The sequence below is a fragment of the Haliotis asinina genome, chromosome 3, assembly GCF_037392515.1.
Source record: "Haliotis asinina isolate JCU_RB_2024 chromosome 3, JCU_Hal_asi_v2, whole genome shotgun sequence".
Taxonomy (NCBI): Eukaryota; Metazoa; Mollusca; class Gastropoda; order Lepetellida; family Haliotidae; genus Haliotis; species Haliotis asinina.
Window position 1 is genome coordinate 23,523,261 of NC_090282.1, and position 16,635 is coordinate 23,539,895.

At 41.8% G+C, this 16,635-nt stretch overlaps 3 protein-coding genes across 3 annotated transcripts; 2 read left to right on the plus strand and 1 right to left on the minus strand.

Annotated features, from left to right (window-relative positions):
* Window positions 1-7,005: 7,005 nt before the first annotated feature.
* On the minus strand, window positions 7,006-8,437 carry LOC137278764 (LIM domain-containing protein A-like). The gene is made up of 2 exons (XM_067811275.1): window positions 8,347-8,437; window positions 7,006-8,012 (listed from the first exon to the last, which is right to left on the minus strand). The coding sequence occupies exons 1-2, from the start codon at window positions 8,435-8,437 to the stop codon at window positions 7,006-7,008; spliced, it is 1,098 nt and encodes a 365-aa protein (XP_067667376.1).
* A 200-nt stretch (window positions 8,438-8,637) lies between these two features.
* LOC137276684 (uncharacterized) lies at window positions 8,638-10,671 on the plus strand. The gene is made up of 3 exons (XM_067808299.1): window positions 8,638-9,104; window positions 9,565-9,731; window positions 10,323-10,671. The coding sequence occupies exons 1-3, from the start codon at window positions 8,986-8,988 to the stop codon at window positions 10,568-10,570; spliced, it is 534 nt and encodes a 177-aa protein (XP_067664400.1). The 5' UTR covers window positions 8,638-8,985; the 3' UTR covers window positions 10,571-10,671.
* Window positions 10,672-12,197: 1,526 nt separating this feature from the next.
* Window positions 12,198-15,555, plus strand: LOC137276685 (mucin-3B-like). Its single transcript, XM_067808301.1, has 5 exons — window positions 12,198-12,271; window positions 12,707-12,887; window positions 13,967-14,166; window positions 14,722-15,078; window positions 15,197-15,555. The coding sequence occupies exons 1-5, from the start codon at window positions 12,229-12,231 to the stop codon at window positions 15,424-15,426; spliced, it is 1,011 nt and encodes a 336-aa protein (XP_067664402.1). The 5' UTR covers window positions 12,198-12,228; the 3' UTR covers window positions 15,427-15,555.
* The last annotated feature ends 1,080 nt before the right edge of the window (window positions 15,556-16,635 follow it).

Consider the following 16,635-nt stretch of genomic DNA (forward strand, 5'->3'; position numbering starts at 1 on the left):
CAAGCAATTGAGAATCTTTCTGTTTTCTCACCTCCTTTACTTGTTGGGTCTTCTGCCTCACACTTCGATACAACATCCAGACAAAGAGAAGATTTACACTAACATAGATAAGACTACAGGCGGGCTTATTGTACGGAGTGGTTTCTAAAATATACTGGACAAAATAATTTAGGGATAATGGACGTTTTATGATTGATATTTCATCAGATTGTCAATGAATAAATAGATCATTAGTCATAATTTCAAAATTTACGTATATAGCTAACTGTTTGTGTCCAGTGTATGATGTTTATGCTGACTCACCTACGTTCCAACAATGTCAAACTAGCTCTCCTACCACGAAGCAACCTTTACTAAAGGTTTCTCCCATTCTTTAACATTGCATTAAGCCGACATTAGTGATTTACGATTACCTTAGTGCTATGTGAAAGGAGGTCCTGGTCTTTATAAATGACATGGGGCCAAAACAGACCATTGGTTTGTAGGTGCAGTGACACAGAGGCTACCCTGCCAAACCATTGTACTTGACAATGATGGGTTACTGGGAACGTGGTCTGTCTAAATTACTGCCCATCAGAACCTTGTTGGAGTATGTATTATGAATTGCGACAACTTTAAGTAATGTAGCAGGTGTATTCGTCGAAGGAAAATACACACAAAAAACCAACAACAACAAAACAAAACAGAGATCCATATCCTATTAGTGGCTTGTTTCCAGGGGCTGTTACAGTTTTTGGAGAAAGCGGGTGATGGTGTGTGTGTGTGTGCGTGCGTGCGTGCGTGTATGCGCGTTTTCGCGTGCGTGTGTGTAGCAAAAGTCATCCTCTCCATGTTAATAATGCCGAAGGACATATTTACAAATCTGTCGCACGTATATCAACATGGCCATATTGTCAAGCAACTTGTCCCTTAGATATTCAGCTTTCACAATCACAATTAATAATGAGTGCAAAACGAGATAAATATTAATCAGTAAGCTGCCAAACAACGTTGTTGACATTTAGCATTACAAAGCAAGACGGCCAATACCTAATGCATTGAGAAGGTGAGCCTGCAGTAGTACCGCCATTTATCATTACCCGCAGCTTCACACTAACGACAGCCATCGACAAATCTTTCTGAAAGTACCGTATTGGCTGACTGACATTCTTCAGTCCTTCATCCCTTTTCCTTACAAATTCAAACGGATATTGCTTTGACTTAATACCTGGAGGCCACGGGAATCTTTAATCTGCTCCATAGAGTTCCTAATTGTTCCGGGTAACACACAAACCAACCGCCGTTCAAATGCATAGATCGATCTTTATTTTTTTTCAGACTCCAAAATCTTGTGATTTATCAGCCATTAGGTGGAAATATAATGGAATTGCCTTATATATCTGTTCACTTTTTCATTTATACCTTGCGAGCTTTGTGCTGCCACATTTACTGAAATGCACAACTAGATTTACCTGTGTTGGCGCAACGAGTGTACCATGCTGGTGGTGTTCGTTTTAATGTTTGTTTATTCAGGTAAGATTAACTGTTATTTAAGAATTTTGGCAAACCATCGCTTATATAAAATCATACAAAAAATTATACAAGATCTTGACAACACTATCTTTCACATAAGTTTTCGATAATTTCCAAAGTCATAACATGTTAATTTGGTATTTATAGTGATCATGGCTTTATAAAATGATATGTAGTGTCAACTATACATGATATTGAAATCATCTTCAACTAAAAGCTATCGATAATTTCCAAATTCACGTATTACAAATATGACCAAGTAATATTATTTTTCTGATTCCATAAAGGTATGTTATTCTGATTCTTACAAGAATTGTTATATATTCTGACACTTGTTATATTAAACTATGGCTTGAGTATAATTCCATCACCATGCTTATCGTGCGAGTCGAATAGGTGGTCAAGCTCGCTGACGTGGTTGACACATTCCATCGTATCCTAACTGATCCATTGATGCTCATGCTGCTGATCACTGGATTGTTTGGTCCAGATTCAATTATTTACAGACAGCCGCCATAGAGCTGGAATGTTGCTAAATGCGGCGTAAAACTAAACTCACTCACTCTGGTCCCTTGTTGGGTTTATACCGACTGATTCATGTAGCAATAAAAGCAGACAGTTGCTACATTAACTGTTGTCTTGGCTCTTGAACTAACATATATTCTATTTGCACATGACCATTTGTTATATGACACTAACCTTGGCTAGTATAATAGTAGGTCAAATGATTTCCGTATCTTCAACCAATGTAGACATATCATAACACTGAAGTGAAAATATCAGAATTCTAGAGTCACACGCACACGCACACGCACACGCACACGCACACGCACACGCACACGCACACGCACACAAATCTGTTGCGTCAAATCTGACTGAGAGAATGTATGTTAATTTTTTGGAACCAGCGATACTTCTGAATTCGGACGCCACTGATTGTAACGCAACTGACGAATTCACCTGGGACAACGCCAGCTACAGCTTCTTCTTCGACTGCTACGTCACATACGACCATGCAGTGGACGAATGTAACAATACAGGAATGCAGATTCTTCGACTCAAGACGACAAAAGAGGTGCAATACCTTTCTTCAGTTATTGTCAAACAAGGGTAAGTAGAACAGTAACTTTGGTGGCTTTTCTTCTCACCAGAAGAAGGCTGCGGGATAGTCGCGCGGGTAAAGCAGAGACTATATCATATTATATATATGGTCTCAGGTCGCTCGTCACGCCGAAAACTCGGGTTCGATTCCCACATAGGTACGATGTGTGAAGCCCGTTTCGGGTGTTCCCCTCCTTGATATTGCCGGAATATTGCAAAGAGCAGCTTTAAACCATACTCACTTATAATGGAATGGTACTCAACAGCAGATGTTCCGGAAGATCGTAACGGTGGCTGTATTAAACCAAAGAGGTCCGGATTAGTAAAGATATTGGAAGTGATGGGACGACAGATCGGAGTGTCATATGACGTCGATAAGTCAGAATCATTTGGTTGAGACATTACAAGTCCAGAGGGGTGGAGAGAATACTGTAGATACCATATTCAAACCGCGAAAAGAAATCTACAGTCGTCAAACGTCAGTGCTAGCGAATGAAAAGGTACTAACGGTCGTCTGGAAACAAATGAAGGGGAACGTCTTAAATATTTTGTTCAAGACAAAACCCGCAATCTCCACCATGTCGTAACTGGGATTTGGGTGTTAGTAAACCCTCTGACCAGTCACCCGTTACGATGACCGTTCTGCATTACTGGGGTGCTGCCAGCTCTGGTGGCATACTCGCTTGGTCCGTCCGGGCTGCTACATCTTGGAATAAGTGGTCTAACGACCGGGACTCCTAACTAACACATAGCATTCATGTACTGGCGCTCGGGCATACAATGGATAATTCAACACAAGGTTCTATACTAACATCGGTTTACTTGATCCCTCCCTTCATAACAATCTGACGTGGCCTGGACAGCGTAGGACAAGCTCTTTACCGATCAATCGGGATGTGAACGTTCTGCTGACCCTCAACCCGCACAGCACCTTGCACACTTTTTAGTGCTGACGGTATCTTTTTAAGGTGTTCGAGCCCCCACCCTTATCACATGACCCTCTACAATCTCTCTGATTCGTTAGAAGTTACATCATTGCCTGGTCTCATATCGTACCTCGTGATTGGAAATCTCCCTTAATTCTAATCAGTGACTCAGCTTTAATTGCTACTTGACGAATCTATTCTGTTCTGTTGTTTGACATTTATTCCCCTTTTTCCATCCCTTAATCTAATACCCAGTAGTAATAACATTGCTGCTATGCCGAACTAACCGCAAATCTCAATAATGGATGTGTAATTCGTTTCTTGTATACAAATGCAATTTTCACCTTATAGCAGTAGGTTACAGACTGTGGAGTTCTTTAATTGTGTTAGTGATAGCTGTTTTCTAACCAATAACTAACGTTAATGACATTCACTAACATGGACCTTATTTGAAATCACATGTCTGTATTGTATCCATGTTGACATGTAGATCATATTGTCTGACAGATACAGCCCAGGGGTCTGGGTTTCGGGGATCTGTCCTGACATTGGAACGGCTCCCAACGTGGACTTTATGTGCGCCAAGTTCTCGGCCAACATCACCGACGAGGTCACCAGGGGCTACGTAGTTTTAACTTCTCAGTGTCACGACAGCCTCGGATGGATATGTGAGGGCAAAACAGGTACGAAGTGAAATCCTTGTAATCAGTAACTGGGATTTATTTTGTTTTAAACCGAGCTGTCTGGACAAAACGATCCAGTGATCGATACGGTTAAGGAATACATACTTCAGTGTCCGATGCTGCGACCAACGATCAGGCCACGAAAAGTGAGGAAAGAAGAGAGTGAGAGCAGCTACTACATGTCCGCTGTCATCACAACCTGTCGCCTTTCGACAGGGGTTAACAGTCCGCGCACGGATTCGGGATTTGGGATTCAGATCCTGAATCTGAATATATTTTTCTCATTTGGGATTCGAATCTCTAACCTGAAAAAAATCACATTCGTTTCGAATCCCGAGTATGAAAAAACTACTCAGATACGGGATTTGAAACCCCAATCCCCAATCCCCTACCAAACTAAACATTAAGATTTGGGATTCGAATGTGAAAAAATGCAGAGTCGGGATTCAAATTTCTATATGTGGAAACAAAAATCAGATTCGGGATTCGAAGGTTGCCAAGGTTTACCAGGTGTTTCACCAGTAACTAAAAGATCTAGATTTTCGAAGCTCTCTTAGCGCTAAGATGCCAGATATTAACATTAACTTACGACTATCTTAGCGCTAAGAGGGCTTCGAAAATTAAGGCCCTGTCCTCGGCGTACCAGGAGTTGTTCACTGTAGTAGAAATGTCAGCCTTGCAGGAGTGTGGTCATTGGGTCGATCCAAACAACCACGATCAGTAGCATGTGAGCGTTCACTGTCGATAAAATGTAATGATTTTCCTCTAATCTGAACAGATTTGTAGTCTTCAGTGGTTTGAAATCACCTTTATGTTTTTGTCCCTCGGAACACATCAACATTCTTCTTTTCATGTCGCTTGACATGTCGGCAGTGGCCCTTGTCACGTGGAAACATGACAGAGTACTGGTGCCAAACAATCGGCGAGAATATATCCAGTCAGTATTCTTTCACTGACTGGTTGCGTATGTAGCCGTAGCCAGTGACGTGGTACAGACTGATGAATTGTTCCTGTCATTTATATCTGATCCCTAATATATTGTCTCTGTTATTTTGGGCTGACTTGAATGTGATTCTGTTGGGTGTACATTTACAATAAAAACACTGTCGAATGAGAATTTCCATGTTAGGTGTTATTGTACAGGCAATAAAACAGCTTGTTGCTGAAAGAACCCTTTTTCAAAAAGGTTTGGCTCTTGAGGCATTAGTATCTGGCAAACTATATTTTATTATTCTTTATCATTCTCTTACAGTTAACCGTATATGTCGTAATTATTTTCCAGACGTCCACCCATGTCCACCAGCAACAACACCAACAACACCGGCAACACCAACAGCAGCAACAACACCAGCCGCAGCAACAACACCACACACAACAGGTGCAGCAACAACAACATCGTCTGCAACACCACAAACAACACCAGCAACAACACCTGTAGCAACAACAACAATACCAGCAGAAGCAACAACAGCATCAGCGACAGCAACACCACCAGCCACAACACCACCACCAGCAACAACACCATCTTCAACAACAGCACAAACAACGACAGCAACAACACCAGTACCAACAACAATACTAGCAGAAGCAACAGCAGCAACAGCAACACCACCAGCAACACCATCTTCAACAACACCTGCAACAACAGCACAAACAACGCTAGCAACAACACCTGTAGCAACAACAACAATACCAGCAGAAGCAACAACAGCATCAGCGACAGCAACACCACCAGCAACAACAACAACACCAGCAACAACACCATCTTCAACAACTCCAGCAACAACAGCACAAACAACGACAGCAACAACAGTACCAACAACAATACCAGCAGAAGCAACAGCAGCGACAGTAACACCACCAGCAACAACACCATCTTCAACAACACCAGCAACAACAGCACAAACAACGCTAGCAACAACACCAGCAACAGATACGACGTCGTATACATCGGCCTTAGTCCGGACAGGTAATAAAATGCTATCAATATTAATCGAACTGAATTAATTTCCACGTCAAAGATATGAAAGTATTACTAGACTGAGACTAGACTGCTAATGTAACCCTAACTCACCTACATGGTTGTGGAGTAGCCTCGTGGTGAAAGCGATAGTTAGCTGTTTACCTGGGTACAGTGTGTGAAGCCCATTTCTGATGTTCCCAGCCTTAATGTTACTGGAATGTTGCTCAAACAGCACAAAACTAAACTCAGTCACTTTTTTACGATTTAAATAGCTGAATAGCATGACCATACATTGTTTATACTGCTTGCAGCCTCAATAATCTAAAGCTAGTACACATTGCGGTGTGATGTTACGGTCACCGATGGTAAATGTTGATTTGTGATGTTACGGTCACTGTTATGTACATGTTGTTTTTGTGATGTTACGGTCATTGTTGTGTAAATGTTGTTTTGTGATGTTACGATCACTGTACATGTTGTATAAATGTTGTTATGTGAAGCTACTGTCCATATTGTGTAAATGTTGCTTTGTGATATTACGGTCATCGTTGTGTAAATGCTGTTATGTAAAGTAACTGTCCATGTTGTGTAAATGTTGTTATGTGAAGCTACTGTCCATATTGTGTAAATGTTGCTTTGTGATATTACGGTCATCGTTGTGTAAATGTTGTTATGTAAAGTAACTGTCCATGTTGTGTAGATGTTGTTTTGTGATGTTACGGTCATTGTTGTGTACATGTTCTTTTGTCATCTTACGATCATTGTTGTGTATACATGTATGTTCTTTTGTCATGTTACGGTCATTGTTGTATAAATGTTGTTATGTGAAGCTACTGTCCAAGTTGTGTAAGTGTTGATGTGTGATGTTGCGGTCACTGTTGTGTAAGTGTTGCTGTGTGACGTTACGCTCACTGTTGTGTATGTGTTGATGTGTGACGTTACGGTCACTGTTGTGTATGTGGTGCTGTGTGACGTTACGGTCACTGTTGTATAAGTGGTGCTGTGTGACGTTACGCTCACTGTTGTGTATGTGTTGCTGTGTGACGTTACGGTCACTGTTGTGTATGTGTTGATGTGTGACGTTACGGTCACTGTTGTGTATGTGGTGCTGTGTGACGTTACGGTCACTGTTGTGTAAGTGGTGCTGTGTGACGTTACGCTCACTGTTGTGTATGTGTTGCTGTGTGACGTTACGGTCACTGTTGTGTATGTGCTGCTGTGTGACGTTACGGTCACTGTTGTGTATGTGTTGCTGTGTGACGTTACGGTCACTGTTGTGTAAGTGCTGCTGTGTGATGTTACGGTCACTGTTGTGTATGTGTTGCTGTGTGACGTTACGGTCACTGTTGTGTATGTGCTGCTGTGTGACGTTACGGTCACTGTTGTGTATGTGTTGCTGTGTGACGTTACGGTCACTGTTGTGTAAGTGCTGCTGTGTGACGTTACGCTCACTGTTGTGTATGTGCTGCTGTGTGATGTTACGGTCACTGTTGTGTAAGTGTTGCTGTGTGACGTTACGGTCACTGTTGTGTAAGTGCTGCTGTGTGACGTTACGCTCACTGTTGTGTAAGTGTTGCTGTGTGACGTTACGCTCACTGTTGTGTAAGTGCTGCTGTGTGACGTTACGGTCACTGTTGTGTATGTGCTGCTGTGTGACGTTACGGTCACTGTTGTGTAAGTGCTGCTGTGTGACGTTACGGTCACTGTTGTGTAAGTGCTGCTGTGTGACGTTACGCCCACTGTTGTGTATGTGTTGCTGTGTGACGTTACGGTCACTGTTGTGTAAGTGCTGCTGTGCGACGTTACGCCCACTGTTGTGTATGTGTGCTGTGTGACGTTACGGTCACTGTTGTGTAAGTGCTGCTGTGTGACGTTACGCCCACTGTTGTGTATGTGTTGCTGTGTGACGTTACGGTCACTGTTTTGTACGCTGTTTTGTGATGCTGTTGTGAATGCAGTGTGTATTTAGCCTGTCATAAAGACCCCGAGACCAAAATACTCACCGCTGCTCATGCAATATGTGTCAGGTCTAGATCAAAATTATGGAAAGATTTCTAAGTTCCTTTTTGTATATTTTATTAATATTGATAAGAAACTATTTTTCTGTAAAGTGTGTTGGCTAGATCCTATGAGTGTAGCAATGTGAGGTAAAGGTCCTTACGATGGACAGTACGGTCTCTTTTGTGAGTGTTGATCCTTGTGACGTTCCTGGTACTTAAGAATGTTCCGGTGCGATGCGTCAGACCAATCATTTGGAGCGTTGCTTCGTGATGCGTATGGATCGGACAGGAGAGTCTTGCGCCCATCAAAATCAGGCTCTGCTTGTTGCCCTGTGTTCTGTTTGACAATGTACAACCCGCGGTTGTAAAAGTGCCACTGATTAAATTCAACGCATCTCCGGGAACTGCACGAACTGGACATTAATTATGACAAAGCTTCTTCACGTGGCATATATGAAGTTTCAGGTGCTAAATAAAAAAAAAACAATCATAACTTTTAGACGGAACTACACAACCTACCAAATAGCCAAGAAGTGACGCATAACAAACGGGAACACAAGAATCTACATGTGTTTAGTTTGTATTAGCTTACTGTGCACAATTAACTTATGGCACACCAGTCAGGGAGTGAGTTCAGGGAACCCGGGTCATCGGCGTTACGAGCGAAGATTTAACCACTAGGCTGCCCCTAGTAGCGTGCGTGTGTAATACTGATATATACATGAGAATCTATTTACCATGCAGCATGTGGAGAGCCGCAGGAGACCCGGCAGGCTTTGAACCAGTATTTTATCTTTGGTATGTGTGAACAACCCATCTCTGCAGCCATCCACCAATGCTCTGCCCACAACTCGTCCCTGGCCGTTCTGGTGTCGGAAGATGAGCTACAGTACCTTGCTGCTCTCATCGGAGGACGAAGGTTGTAACAGCGTATATGTTTGGGGTTTTTTATCCAAAATGTGTGGGATCATACAGGTTGAAATGCATCGTATCGAAAATGCATAGATCGATGCTCATGTTGTCCTGTGGAGTGTCTGCTCCAGACTAGATTACTGACCATACAGCGAGAATATTACTGAGTGCAGGTTTAAACAACCAACCTTGCAACCGATCATGTATGTCGATCAAACAGATCCAAGATTAACAACATGCCCTATTCTTGTCCATCTGATACTTTCCAAGTACGATTTCTACTTTCCTTTCTCACTTTAAACTGTGCGGGCCTTTTGACTCTTTTGTGGTCCTACTTTCAGAAATGAAAATTCAATCTTAAGCGGTTTTCCTACAGTTCACAAAACCTTCCAACAATAAATTAAGCATTGTATTGTTTGTTCAGTCATATTCCAGTTTTGTGCCCTTATACAGTTTATGTCTTTCAGAAACGGAAGTTGGTCATTTTGGATTGGTGGACTAATGCAGACCGGAAATTGTGTCATTGTCTTCCTTGACCAAACAGCTATAGCCAACATCACTAAAAGGAAGATCACGATTAGCATCGGCCACAACTGTCACGAGTCTCATGTGTTCGTCTGCAAAACCATGACCGGTACGTGCAAGCGAATGATACAGTGAATGCATGTTTTAATTTTCTAAATTTAATGTATACTAGAAAAGATGCGAATTGGGTATTAGGCCACTTTGAGTGTCTGTGTTATACAATGGTGTCAGTTTAAGGCGCAAGCTCGACGTGATCGCTCAACATCGGTTGACTATCAATAGCACTGCGTTTTAATCACTGAAATGAGTCAGGGTATGAAATCATTATGGTCAGTTGATTGAAAACGTTGAACATTGTCTTCGGTTAAGTTTAGAAATTGCTCCTCCATAGCCGCAAACACGTTTTAGGAACCCGGATGTTAATTTTGTTAAACATTCTCTGAGTAATCAATAGTAAACTAGACCATGGTACAGGCGAGTGGACAGGCTTGCCTTTGGAAGATGCTATACCCTTTTCGTAATGGTATTATGGGGGCGTTGGAGTAGACTTGTAGTTAAACATTTCGCCTGTCACGCCGAAGACCTGGGTTCGACTCCCTACTTGGGTACAATGTGTGAATCCCATTTCTGGTGTTACTGCTGGAACCTTGCTAAAGTTATATTCACTCATTCAGTCACTCATGTTATTGCTGTTTTTCAGACTCCACGCATGAGAATCTTGTCCTGCAGCGGAGACAACGAGGCACGGTAATGGACCATCGGCCAACGGCTGTATTTCTTGGTTCTGTTGCTGTCGCTGTGATGGCGGCCGTGCTTCTGTTTGTTGTCGTCATTGACGTACCGAATTTGGTCGCTGACGTGAGAAGGGCCAAGCAGAATGTAAAACGATTCACAACACATTCGACCAACAAAGCACAACCAAAAGACGTTACCAAGACAACGCCTTAATGGACATATTGATGCCGTTGTTCTGAAATACAAGGCAATCATTACAATTATATCCTCCCAGTTTAATAAAATGAGTGTTTATCATTAAATTTGAAAACAGATGTATGTGCGTTGTCTATGGCAGTTATTGTAATTGTGAAATTTTTAGTAACGTTGAATATTTCTTCCGCTTTCACATGAAAGCATCATTAGCAGAAAGTTTCATATTGGCATTGCCAAGTTTTTCATACTGAATACAATAATAGATCAAACACAAGAAGCGTACTAAATATCAACATAACATGTTCATGTCGGATGGAAATGGAAACTTCGGGGTCATGCAAACGTGATGCAAATCTCACACGTTATCCTTATACAAAATGGTGAAGCATGCCAGTTTAGGTGAGTTAGTGAGTTTAGTTTTAAATCGCACTAAGCAATATTCCAGATGTGTGGCGTCGGTCTGTATATAATGGAGTTTGGACCAGACAATCCAATGATCAACAGCAAAATCATTGATCCACGCAACTGGGATACGATGATGTGTCAACCAATCACGTCAGCGAGGTTGACCACCCGACCCCGTTAGTCGCCTTTTACGACAGACATGGGTTACTACAGATCGCTTCTAACCCGGATCTTTACAGGTCACACGAGCATGGGTACAGTGATAACACACGGTACAGTGATAACACACGGTACAGTGATAACACACGGTATAGTGATAACACATGGTACAGTGATAACACACGGTATAGTGATAACACACGGTACAGTGATAACAAACGGTACAGTGATAACAAACGGTACAGTGATAACACACGGTACAGTGATAACACATAGTACAGTGATAACACACGGTACAGTGATAACACACGGTATAGTGATAACACACGGTACAGTGATAACACACGGTACTGTGATAACACATGGTACTGTGATAACGCACAGAAATGTAACATAGCTGTGAAACAGGTGGCTTTCGTGAGGGAGACTATTCTGGACTGGACAACGGAGACTCTTTGGCCTACAAGGCCTTGTCAGATCAAAAGAAGAAGGCTTTTCTAAAAAGTGTTTCTCATAGCTACCTGAACAGTTTCTTAATCTTTGTCTTTAGCTTTAATTTAATTCAATGTAATTAGTATGCATGGTGGATGTTTAAAGATAGTATGTTTCACGTATTGATTGATCATTTATTATCTACTTTGATTGTTAATACTCTGTTTATTCCAACCGAAATGTATCACGTTTCACTGCTGAGACGTGTAGGTTTCATGCTCACCATTTGCTTGCTATGGTTCCAAAAACACCCTGTACATATTCTTCCGCGTCTTCGGACGAGAACATATGTGTTTGGTACATGCATATTCTTTGAACGTTATATGCTGGGCAATGATAAATATTTACTTCCCTTTAACTTTGTAAAACGTCTGTCACGATACCTGCCGCTACAATGATGAGAAAGACAACGGATACATTCCGGCAAATAGCCGCGCAATTCTGACATTTACAGATTCCGTGTCTCTTGGTGTTTACAAAGCTCCACGACTGATAAATGACAAAGTACAAAATCGATCCTATACATCCCGAGGTTATTAATCATGGTAATTAAATCAGAAAGATTAGCGTCGATCTCTAGTGTTACATCAGTTTGTGTGTAGATACATCCGCCGGGTGTGATGGCGATTCCACTTATCCTGGTGTTTCTACTGCCAGCTTTGGGTAAGTCGTGTACTCATACAATGATAGGTATACAGCTGAGTAGGTTCTGACGAAACGCCCCAATATGCCTTTGTATAATCCCATGGTGAATTTGCATAATTCAGTAATATGGCAAAATTAATGTGGATGTCAGGCATCCTTTCATACAATTTTCACCACTTTTTATTCCATAACCAGTGTAATCTAATTGAATAAATAATCGTGATTGGTCATTCTTTGGAGTTGACATTCAATGTACATCTGACAAATTGCAATACTAATGTTTCTTGACTAAAAGATAAGGTAGTTACTTCCTTCGCGTATATTGTGAAATTATTTCAGTATAAACATCAATCATCTTATGAAAAGAGATTTTAAAAAAAGCACTGTTTGTAATTTTCTAGTACAATATTAAACACGTTTTTTTTTCTAAATTTCATTCATCGTATTAATCAGAGGTCAGCATTGCCGCCTGTCCTCCAGATCCGTGGTCTGAAAGGGGAGGCTACTGCTACGCCACCTACTATACCTACAAGACCTTCTACGACGCCCAGAAGAGTTGCTTGAGCGAGGGAGCTCACCTGACCAGCGTCCAGTCCAGGGAGGAACTGACCCTCATCACAGCACTGGCCTCGGGGTAAATCTCATCGTTGTCCTGTGAAACAAGAAAATGGAGCTTCAAATTGCTGCTTTGCTAAAATGAAACTTCTAATGAGCGTTTTACCGAGATTAAACTTTATATAGGTTCTCTGTTAAAATCAAATCTGAATATACGTCCAGTAAGGAGTCTTAACGAAATTCCTCCGTCTGGGCCTCCTTCCACAAAACACTAGGGTGATCGTAAGTCACTACGGTAACCTTAGTGCAATGTTAAAGAATGGGAGTTAGGGTTAACCTTAGTTAAGGTTGCTTCGTGAAAGGAGCCCTTGGTCTGATATTGCTGGAATCTTTGTGAAAGTAAGAACCCAAGTCACTGCTACCACTAAACAGTAAAAACTGTTTGAGAGTCAGAACGAGGTTACTCTGTCATGGACATGTTACGAGATCCAGGATCCCTCCTCACAAAGTCACCTCAGCCATATAACTCGTATGGTAAGAGTCTTCTAGAATAAATTGTTCAATGCTATGCTTTGAGAATCCGTGTGCTCCAATTAAAGGTCTAGTCATACCGGGAGGCACGGTATTTCATGAAGGTACAAACGTATATTTTGTCCTTTTCGCAAGCAGGGACCGGTATAGAGCTACTATGATGAAATCAGTCTTACCCATGATCAGCAGAGAAAAACAAATTATTTGTATAAGAAATCGTTAAATAATCGAAGGTGCCAGAGTTAATAAAATCGTTCATGTCTCTTGTTAAGTTACTAAATATGTGTCGCTTTCGTGTCTATGAAGCGTCAGACAGAAGGATTAGATTTCTTCACAATCGGATAAAAAGTAATCAGTATTGAACATTAATCTCAGTCAGTGTCAGGCAGAATTTACTGTTAATCTCCGTGAGAAGGGAGTTAGACAGACAGGATCGATGGAACCACGCGATTTCGTTACACTGAGTGAGTACAGTTATACACCACATATGAGCTTCACCCACTGTACCAAAAATGGGAAATCGAACGCGCGTCTTAGTCGTGATAAGCGAACGCTTTAACCACTAGACCCATCGCCTTTCGAGGTAATGTATGGATTAACAGTAACACATGACATTCGTCATTACAGGGAGCTGGACAACAACTTCTGGGTAGGCCTTCAGAAGGTCGATGGGGCGTACAAGTGGACAGACGGCTCACCACTCATCACATGGGCCAACATGCCAGTGAAGCTGACCCACGGCTTTAATTGTGGGGCCGTGGCAGCTGATTGGCTGGTCACGAGGCCCTGCTATTACTCATACTACTACATCTGCAAGAAACTACCAGGTAAGAAAAAGAGGACTTGGGTTATAGTTGAGGATGGAAGAGCTGGCCTTGGGCAGGCTAGATGAAGGGTGAGGGTAGACAGGATTAAGGTGCACGAGGAGAGTCGAGAAAGGTGGGGTAGTAGTAGGAAAAGCGCATGATAAGGGTGGGGGGAGACCCAGGGTAAAGAAAAAGTGGAGGTAGTGACAGGAAAGGCGGTTTCCGGAAAGGGGGCCGCTCATGGTTACCTTACACAATAGGAAAACAGAAAATTAATAAAAGAAGTTGTATGGGTGTTGATTAAAAAGGCAGTCATACGTGTTTTTTGTGAATGGTCTAACCGATAGGGCGGGACGTGCTTGCCTTTTTTGCGAACATCTTGTGCTATCAATAATTTTCAGTTATCCATTCATACATGTTTTACATCTAATTTTCCCTTCATACAAAACGGATTTGTTTCTGAGACTGGATATTCTTGTGTCTTTGTCTATACTACATTTTTTTTATCAATAACCTGACATGCTTTACTCTGTAACAGTGTTTAATGTACCGCATGTAGACAATAATCTGCTTAAGTTCCAGCAACTACAACCACAACAACTACTACAAGACCGACTACGACTACAACTCCTACTACAACCACAAGTAGTACTACAACCACAACTACTACAACTCCTACTACAACCACAACTACTACGACAACTACAAGACCCACTACGACCACAGCACCTACTACAACCACAAGTACTACTTCAACCACAACAACTACTACAACTACAAGACCTACTACATCCACAACAACTAAAACTACAACAACTCCTACCACAACACCTACAACTACGACAACCACAACAACGACGTCTCGGAAACCATCACCAACTACTGCGACGCTCATTACAACTACAGCCTCCGTTTTGAAGACGACACTTATAGGTAAGGCACGTTATCACTAAAAATTGATAATTCCTAGATGTAAAAAGACGTCGGAAGACAGAACATGGAACAGGATGATTACTTTAAGACTATTCATGACAGTATATTCCTTCCACAGTCCGGAAGAACTCCGACACGGAGAGTGTCCCGGATAATCGCCCTAGTGCTGTGGCAATTGGAGCTTTCGGGATCTTCATACTGGCCGCCATCTTGGTAACGATATTTCTCTTGGATATAGGCACGTTTGTGAAACACTTCAGATGGATGCGGAGGAATATCAGAAGCTTTTGCCGACGACGTCGTGAAGACAGGAAGGTTATTGTCGACAGTGACGATGACAAATTATAGATGAAGGAACCGTCCTCCATGATTGGATATATAGCATGCCCATGCATTCAGTACTATCCAGTTGTCCAACGTCCGGTCGGGGGCGACCACACATCTTTGTTAATGGAAATAAAATCGACGGAAAATCTTTCTATAATCTTAGGAAATCCTGATTCATTATCAACTCACCTCTGAATCGATATGAGATAGTGTTGATACCAGCTGTTCGCGAAAAGGTTAAGTTTGTACTTCTTGTCACAATGTGGAAAACATGTATTTTAATACTAGTGCCTGATTTGGTCCTCAGGGAGTGAGTGGGTGAGTTTAGTTTTCCGCCACGCTCAGCAATATTACATCTATATGGCGGCGGTATGTAAATAATCGAGTCTGGACCAGACAATCCAATGACCAAAAACATGAGCATCGAGCTGCGCAACTGGGAACCGATGACATGTGTCAACCAAGTCGGCGAGCCTGACCACCCAATCCCGTTAGTCGCCTCTTACAAGCATAGTCGTGGTCATCAGGAATCCATACTTTTTTAAAATGCTAATGGCTATTATAAATGCCTCAATGAAAAATCGGATAGAATTCTTTGATAGGATTATGAGGGGTACGAGGGATTTTTTTAATCCATTCCTCTGGTGGAATCTTTTACCAAAGACAACCATTAATGTTTTCAATGAGGTACGTTCTTCAGCTCGAACTCAGTGAAATCAGTCAAAAGGATTTAATATACAGTTGCTTCACATCATTTCATCTGGACAGGAGCATGGGTTCGTCGTTTTAGCTAAGGTAACACCCGTTTACATCACTAAGTCTCACCTTCCACAGACAGTGCCAATAAACCCATGTCAGTAGTTACGCTATCTCGCCTCTTACGTTTCCTTGAAACGTTGACCTCCCTAAGACGTGACCTGTGTCACTAAATCCCTTTTTATGACGTGAAACACTAAAATGCTGTTCTAAAGAAAAAACATAGTTATAAAAAACGTTCTCCTGAGGCGTCTGTTAATTCACACTTAGACTGTGGGGCTGTAGAGAAATTATGATAAATAATCCTTGTATAATAAAACATAAGCATAAATTTGACACACATTAGCATTAATTAGCTGCTGTCACAGTTTAACACTAATTCCGGTGTGATTTAAAAACAACCTCATATTCGGCATAGAGAGACGTTGTTTCAGACCGGTGACACGTACAGTTAGGTCCTGTCAGACAGGTTGT